Genomic DNA, 8,107 nt, shown 5'->3' with positions numbered 1-8,107 from the left:
CTTAATTGGTGTTTCGGACCTGAAGTAAATTTGTATTTGAAACTCTTGCTATAATATTTTTATAAATTTTAACAAAGAGAGTGTATAAGAAAATTACTTACTCAAGTTAAACAGAAAGAGTTGCGTCAGCACTTGTTCGCGACTTCAAACCATCTCCTAGTAAATAAAATTTTATGTGTTTCTTCTCATTTTTACTTCCAGTAGTCTAGATAAAATAAACTAACATCCTGAACAATAACACACAGTGTTGCTTGGTCTAGTGGCTACAGGCTACGTGCAGCGTTCGGTTGTGAGTTCGATACTTGATATGCGCAAGTCATTTTGTTTTGTTTCCCCACTCACTGACAGGTAGGACCCGTAGTAAGGAGGTGGCACTAAGGTCAGATTTGCCAAATTAAAAATGTTAGGGTTTTTCTGAAAAAACTACGATGCCACGTGTCAGTTTCTGGTTGATTGAGGACCAAATCTTCACATGATTTGCAAGTTGTAGGATCCTGCAGTAGGTTTTGCAAGTTCTAGGACTAAATCTTCACATTGTAAACAAGTTGTAGGACTATAGGTGTAATTAGCTCAAAGGAAAAGAAAGGAAGAAAAGAAGAGGAGAGAGAGGGACAAGACAAGACGAGACAGGTCTTTGCTTTTCTCTGCCGGCGTACGCCTTTAATGGTGCGCCAGTCCTAAAACAACATTGCCGGCGAAGCCGCAGTTTGGTGCGCCGGCCATAACTTGGCCATAACTTGGAGTAGCAAGTCGATCAGAATCTTGAATACTACCGGCGCACAAAAGTTCGCCTATGAAATCAGAATAGCACCGGCGCGTCGAGAAGATTGTGCGCCGGCGGTAAATACCACCAGCGTACCTAAAATTTGGTGCGCCGACGGTAATCTTCGCAGCTATAGACCTTTTCCTAGTAGTGTAAACTCTAAAGATCAACTCAAGAAGTAGGTATCCTTCACTTAAGAGGGAAAACTCATCATATGAGAGATGACAAACAAGAGACCCATGCCTTGCTAGGCTAAGGCCTTGTACAAATGACCACCAAAACCCTTGGTGGGGAGGGAAAGTAGGGGCAACCTAGCCTATTATGTGGAAAAGACAAAAAGTCCCCAAGTAGGGAAGGAAAAGAAGGCCCTTTTGTCTTCTACAACCCATGTATTTGGCCCATTTAAGAAGAATACTCATGGGCTTTAGTGGGATGCTTTTCCTTCTTTTGGGCTCCTTCTTCTTCTCTTTTATATTATCTTGATATTTTTTCTTTATGCCGGCGATTTGTTCGGGGGTGCATTTGTATTGCTGATGTCCGGTGGGCGGCGGTATCGCGGACAGGGGGGATCCTTTGAGATGATCCATTTTTACCCCCTACAACAGAGATCATTTGCCTTTTTATGATAGATTATCTGTATGCCTATTTTGCTCTATGATGTAGTGCCTATGCTATTAATGAAACTTCTAAGTAGTGCAATCATATGTTATCTTATTTGATTCTATGTTTTGTTATGCGGTCATATGCTATTGTTTAATTATATTTGTATTTATGTTACCCTAAATATTAAGAACATAAGTCCTACAACGGCAGACAAAACAGAGAAAATCTCTGCCGAGGCAGAGAGAACACTGCCCCGACATAATTTTCCTCTATTTTCTCTGTCGTGGCAGAGATAACCTCTTCATCTTTCTGCCTTGTTCACTCATCTATTTTCTCTGTTTGGAACTACACATCTTTCAAAAAATACTTTTAAATACGCACTTGCAATCTCTATGTATAGTGTCCATGAATATTCAAGACAAAATAACTTGGCCAATATAAGTAAACATAAATTAGATTTCGCAAAAGACATATATTGAATGATGATTATATAAAAGATATATAGTTCCAACCATATTTTATCTCGGCCATTGTTCACCGTAGGACATAAAATTACAGTCCCCAACATACTTTCTCTAGGCCGCGCATTTATTAACCCTAGGCCGTCTCACTCCTTATTGTTGGGTACAACTATGTCATGGTCCTCCACAGAATTTTCACGACGAGGACATCACACGAAATTTTCACCTTTGATGTGTGTGCACAGTCTTTGCATCAATTAATACTTGTGAATAATGATTTTGTTCCCGCACATGTCGCGACAACTTAACTTTTTTTTGGCACCGGTAGCACACATCCCAAGCACACAAAAATTTAAGGCGCCCAATAAACCAGATCAGATGGAGAAGTACTGTCAAACTATTTAAGCCACACATATTACTTTATTGATGATTGCTTTCGAATCCAGATTACAGTAAGACTTTCGTCTTATTTTTGTTAAGACAAAGTTCCATTTGTGTTGTGTCCTGGCATGGGCTTGCCCTGCAGGAACTGCTGAAACATTACTAGGGCTTGCCGCGGGCGGTGCAGGGGAACCTCATGACCCGCGCCTCGGACAGTCACCAACGTGAGGCCCTCGTATACCTGGCTCCATCCGCCGACCTGATCAAAAAATGCATCACACAAGCATTGATTAATTATGCTCATGATTTCGCAAAAAAAAAATACTTTGCTCGTGACATGTAGTAGTTAACAAAAATTAATGTCCCGCCCAGTGACGAAATTCTCGTGGCATGTCGCATGCAGAGTGCAATGTCCATCTGGCCACGTGAAATTTGCCAATATAACAAGGTAATTATACAAACTTTGCGGCACCATCTTTAGTGGCTGAGTTTCTGAGAAATAAAGTTATGGTTTCCTGGATATCGTATTGTATGGTTAGAAATGTTTTATACAAATTTATAGTATATATATTTTTCCGGTCTTATGCTAATTATAATTGTATAATAATAGATAAGTCAATAGTATATAATATATGTACATTGATGTGATATTATCTAGCTTTTAAAAAAGATAATTTTGAGATCTATCCCTATGGATAATTAAGATGCTTGAACTAAACATAATTAATGTTTGCACGTTAGATTCTAAAATTATTACATTGCAGCCTTACGCAGAATGTTTTTGTAAAGCTTTTTTTTTTACCATTTCATATCTACTTTTATGTTTTGCTTCCAAATTTGACATATAGATGTCTTTTAATTTGTATTTTATACTCAGGCATTCACTCAACTATGTATTTGTCATTTATAGTTTCTTATGCTACTAAATCATTCCGATGCTTGTGTAGATTTTTAAATTTTGGCATACAGAGTCTGCTATTCCTACCGAGTTAGCTATCTAGTTTACGTTTTTTTTCCCGAACAGACTCAGCTAGGGTATGTGTACGTTTTTTGATTGCAAAAGTGAAAAACAGATGTGTACGATTTTTCTTCTAGAACGGACATGGCTAGCTAGCATGTCTAAGCTAATTTCTAAATGGACTTGGCAATTCGTTTAATCACTTGCTGGACTTCACGCCTAAAAGGTTTTTCTTAACCGACTCAGCTATATGCCCAACCCAAAAGACTTCATGCGTTTAAACTCTAGACAAACTACACATAATCTCTATAGACATGAACGTGTCAAAAGAAAACTACTCCCTCCATACTTACCTTGTTATAATATATCATTAAATCTTACTCCCTCCATACCGGTTTATAAGCACATTTCGTGGTTCGAGAAAAACTTTGACCATTAATTTGGTCAACAAAATATGAAATATTTATCACAAAAATTATATCATTGGAAACTTCTTTTGCATATGAATTCAATGGTATAATTTTTTAGACATATAAATCATATTTGGTTGACCAAATTAATGGTCAAAGTTTTTCTCGAAACACGTAATGGGCCTATAAACAGGGAGTACAACTAATTATTAATTCAAATATCATAATAATTTAAATGATGTGAATTAATTTGATGACTTTATAGAACCCACTATATTGCTCGAATTGATCTAGTGTATCTCCCTGGCCATCAAAGCATCTCAATGATTCTATTTATATATATATAAAGTAGGTAAATTGAGTGGAATGACGCTGACCTCTTGGACGTCATACCAAGGGTGCCAACTAATAGTAGTTGGAAGACCCAAAGCCTCGATGGAGTATCTTGTTGCTGTCAAGGGGACTACTGCGTCTGTGTCTCCACTGAGAAATAAATAAACATAACAAACATTATGTAGATGTTCGGATACGGTAAGTGAGTTTTAAGGCATGCTGGAGCTGATAGATCAACACCAACGATCTGCGCCCTGGTGTTCCAAATGAGAACACTCAAGGAATAGCAATAACTTTTTTACATATAAGTCTCTACCCATGGATATTTTCTTGCATGTCACCATCCCAACAGCAACCTTGATAGCAGGTAAGGAAAACAATTATATGAGGAAAAGAGACGTCCCGTTGTCCAGTTATAGTCCGTTGCTATTAGGCTGACAGGTCAACAGAGGAATATTATGCATATAAACAGATTATTCATATCTAATTGTTAACTCGAAACAGCGACTTCTCAATGATTTTATCCAGTCAAAGCAACGAATTATCTGCAGTACTTCTGGTTAACAAATATGAACTGCTTGCTGCTGCCTGATGAGTTCCTGGCAGCAACTTGCATAATGAACAGCAGAGTGGACAACAGTACCGTTATCTTAGCATGTACTTCTATTAGGAATTTTGTATAAGAAAATGTTAGCAACTGAAAAACATTAAATCTAACCATTGAGATGCATCATGTATGCATCAATATGGGTATGATCAGACTACTGTTATCTTAGCATGTGATGTTATCAGGGAGAATTTAAAAATACAACCAGAATAAACGCTTTTGCGTTTTCTCAACAAACATTGTATATTCTATCTGATAGCAGCCAATATATTCCTTCTGAATTACTGCAGTAAAACATTCCTAAGAGATTATCGTAGTAGCTTCGTGGCGTTGGTGTTCTGAATAAGTTAAGAAATGATGATGCATTTAATAAAATAATTTTATTTCCAAAAAGGAATAAACTTACCTGAAGACCCATATCCTTAGACCAGCTTCAATAAGCTCTTTATAAATAGGAAGCATGGAGCTCGGAGCATCACGCCAGTTGCTATTGATGGTGTTACTGCAATTCATTTACATAATATGTGAAGCTAAAACGATGGACATTTACCGTAGAGCGCCGTCCTTTTTGTATTATGTAAACACTAAAGTGTAAGTTTTTACAATTATAGTACTCCCTCCATTCACAAATGCATGTTTTTTTTAGAACTTTTCGTAAATGTATGCACATTTTAATTTGAAGATTCACTCATTTTAATTTATGTCTAATCTATTTTAAAATATCTGAAAAGTTTTATATTAGTGGAAAGCGAAGGAGCACGGACCTGCAGGTCGCCCATGTGTAGTTTATGGCGCCAGTGACGTTTGCGTGGAGGGCCCTCTGCACGTCCGGCCGGTTGTAATACGATGTGGAGTATCGTTCCGTGCATGGGTCATACGATCCGGTCATCCATGGCTGCATAAGCATGCAACAGCAACCAAGTAGGGCATCTCAGCGTCGAAAAGTAGGCTTGCTTTACCAAATAATAACGACGCCGGAAAATTGATACTCACGTAGCGTCCCCTCGGATGCCGTCGGCTCGCCGACGAGTTGGTCGCCGTCACATTGCAGGTGGGCGTGTAGATGCTGTACAAGTCGATGTTGCCCTGCTCTTCCGTTGAGACGTTGAGCGCAGCGTCGCACGCCGGCGACGGGTGGATGAAGGAGTCGTGGAGGCAGGAGCGGTTGAGGAGGTGGTAGGTATCATCGGAGACCAGCCCGTGGTTCCACCAGAACTGGAAGGTGCCACGGTAGTCGTGGTAGTTGTCGATCAGACCATTCCCGACCTGTATAATAAATTAGGTTTCAGGTTGCAACGATCACGGCGCAAGGATTGACAAATCTAGCCGTACCATGAAGCCTTTGAAGTTGATAGTGGGTTTCTCGATGCCTTTGTTATTCCGGTGGACGAGCTGGGATAACTCCGGGACATAGTGCCCTGAAGTTTTGGGTTACCAAATTATTAACAGGAAATTGAGTAGATTAATTAGCCAAGGTGGGAAGAATTTATGCCTGCATAGCTCTCGCCAGCAATGTAGAAATCGCGGTACTTGTAATGTGGGAACTTCTCGAACCATTTCAATAGAAAAGTGTAGGAGTCATGAGCTACAAAAAAATCATGTCCCGGTTAAAAACCTTTTGATTCCATAGAGCAGAGTATCATGCAATTACAAGGTAAGTAAACATTTGGATAAGCTGCCTGTTCTGTTATCGCCGGAGGTGTAGAGGTCGGAGGTGGTGTTGGTGTACGAGAACCCGACGCCGGCCGGCGAGTCCAAGAACAGGATGTTCGCCACTGCAAGTTCACACTTTATTATCCAACGAAAGAAGCATGACAGGCAACAAAGCATAAACCCGTGGATCAAGCAAGTTAGGCACTCCTACCTTTGTTCCACCGGTAGTCGTTCAAAAACAGCCCCGCGCCATGCGGCCTGACGCGAAATGCACCAAGCTCCTCGGAGGCGCCGTAGGCTATGGAGGAGCAGCCGGGCCCGCCGTTGAGCCAGAGCACCAGCGGCGCCGGCTGGGATTCCTCGGGCGCTTCCTGCAGCAGGTAGAATAGAGACCGTCCGGCGCTGTGCTCCACCGTGATGTACCCGGAATACATGTCGAAGTCCACCGCCGGCTGTCCCGGCAGACGGTCGATGCGGTCCGCGGCATAGCCACTCGCGGCCGCCGCCGTCGCAGCTGCTTGCCGGAGAAGGAGCGTCAACACCGCTAGTAGAGCTACCAGGGGCCTACGGCCGATCATTGTACTCATGATTACACAGATGCAACTGCTGGAACTGGTACATTGGGCATAAATAGGGAGAAGATTGACGTCATTGTTGGTTTGGACCGCACGCTGTCCTGATGTTATCTTTTTTTCTTCCCTATACATATTTCAGTTTATTGAGCAAACTGGTTACGGCATGAAAAACAAATTGAGAGACAGATTGCGACATTGTCACTTCGGTTACAGGACGCTGAGAGGAAGGTACATGGAAGATAAGAAACTGCGGCGATTGCTTGGAAGCCATTTTAGCCAGATAAGGCTACATGCCCTGATGCCATTTTGAGTTGTGGCTCATGACCGTTGAGGGCGATCCGAGTGCGGAGGCCGCGGCCGCGGTGGAACCGGCGGCAGGGCGGCGCCGCCGCAAGACACTGGCCCCCGGTGAGCTGCTAGGCTGCGATCGCCGGTCTTCTGCCAGGAATCTGAATACATTCGAGGTACTACTGGAGGATGCGGCCGATTCCTCGTCCGATGAACCATGTGACTCGGAGGTTCCATTCGAGCCGGTAGTTATTTCCGATCAAAGATGCACACAGATTTCTTTTTTATTAAATTATTCGCAATGTCTTACAAGAGGAATACAAAGATTAATCTCGAAGCCTCATTCCTAGCGACAACTCGTTATACCTACGATGAAGGGGGACCATGAACAAGGGCATATTCCCTGATGGTACACCAACACACATCATCCAAAAAGCAAAACCCTGAGGGTGTGCTATTGCACACGTCGCAGAGTTCGCAACCGCCATCTATCTCGAACCCATCTCCAAGCGAGATCAACGTATTGACCGTGCTAGGCCTGCCGTCTATGTCACCATAACACCAAACAGCTCCACCATCCTGCCCGCGTCCAGCAATCCTCGCCCGTCTTCGATACCCCTCAGCTCCACGCCACTGAGAATCATCGACGACAACGTGGTAGATGAACACCACTCCACCAAAAACCACCTCCATCCAGCCGCTGCTCCAAAAACGATGCCCCAAGAGGTAGCACGACGCAGGAAGCGCCGTCATCGTCCGATCCTGGCTGGATCTAGGGTTTCCCCAGAGCAGCACGAGTGAGTTCCCGCGGACTGCGACGATGATGCCTTCAAGAAGTAAGAGACGCTTAACGCCGCCATCGCCCGCCAATCTTGACACAGTTTTCAGCGACAGCCGCGAGTCCCCAACTCGGCGAGAGCAAACGGAGAGGCCAGCAAAGATGATGCCTTCGTAGGGGAACGACGCCAATAGCCGCCGCCATCATCCGCCAAGAACAAAGTCAAGGCTCGATGTTCACCGGTGGCCCCTTCGCCGCTAGCTCGTCGTCGACTAGATCTTCATCACCGGGGTAGAG

General features: G+C 42.9%; 1 protein-coding gene across 1 annotated transcript; it reads right to left on the bottom strand.

Annotated features, from left to right (window-relative positions):
* Positions 1–2,221: 2,221 nt before the first annotated feature.
* On the bottom strand, positions 2,222–6,820 carry LOC124707452 (serine carboxypeptidase 2-like). Its single transcript, XM_047239106.1, has 9 exons — positions 6,381–6,820; positions 6,196–6,291; positions 6,009–6,101; positions 5,849–5,934; positions 5,510–5,782; positions 5,281–5,411; positions 4,923–5,018; positions 3,954–4,059; positions 2,222–2,467 (listed from the first exon to the last, which is right to left on the bottom strand). Exons 1-9 carry the CDS (start codon positions 6,754–6,756, stop codon positions 2,303–2,305), a joined length of 1,422 nt encoding a protein of 473 aa, XP_047095062.1. The 5' UTR covers positions 6,757–6,820; the 3' UTR covers positions 2,222–2,302.
* Between the last annotated feature and the right edge of the window lie 1,287 nt (positions 6,821–8,107).

Source organism: Lolium rigidum, chromosome 4 (genome assembly GCF_022539505.1).
Source record: "Lolium rigidum isolate FL_2022 chromosome 4, APGP_CSIRO_Lrig_0.1, whole genome shotgun sequence".
NCBI classification, from domain to species: domain Eukaryota; kingdom Viridiplantae; phylum Streptophyta; class Magnoliopsida; order Poales; family Poaceae; genus Lolium; species Lolium rigidum.
This window is presented reverse-complemented; position numbering and strand designations above follow the sequence as displayed.

Bases quoted from the DNA above. Each gene is read 5' to 3' on its own strand.
- LOC124707452 (XM_047239106.1), bottom strand. From the start codon at position 6,756: ATGAGTACAATGATCGGCCGTAGGCCCCTGGTAGCTCTACTAGCGGTG. The intron at 5,783-5,848 runs GTACGGCTAGAT...TTTATTATACAG, and splicing joins TCAACTTCAAAGGCTTCATG to GTCGGGAATGGTCTGATCGA. The intron at 5,019-5,280 runs GTCCGTGCTCCT...AATGAATTGCAG, and splicing joins TACACATGGGCGACCTGCAG to TAACACCATCAATAGCAACT.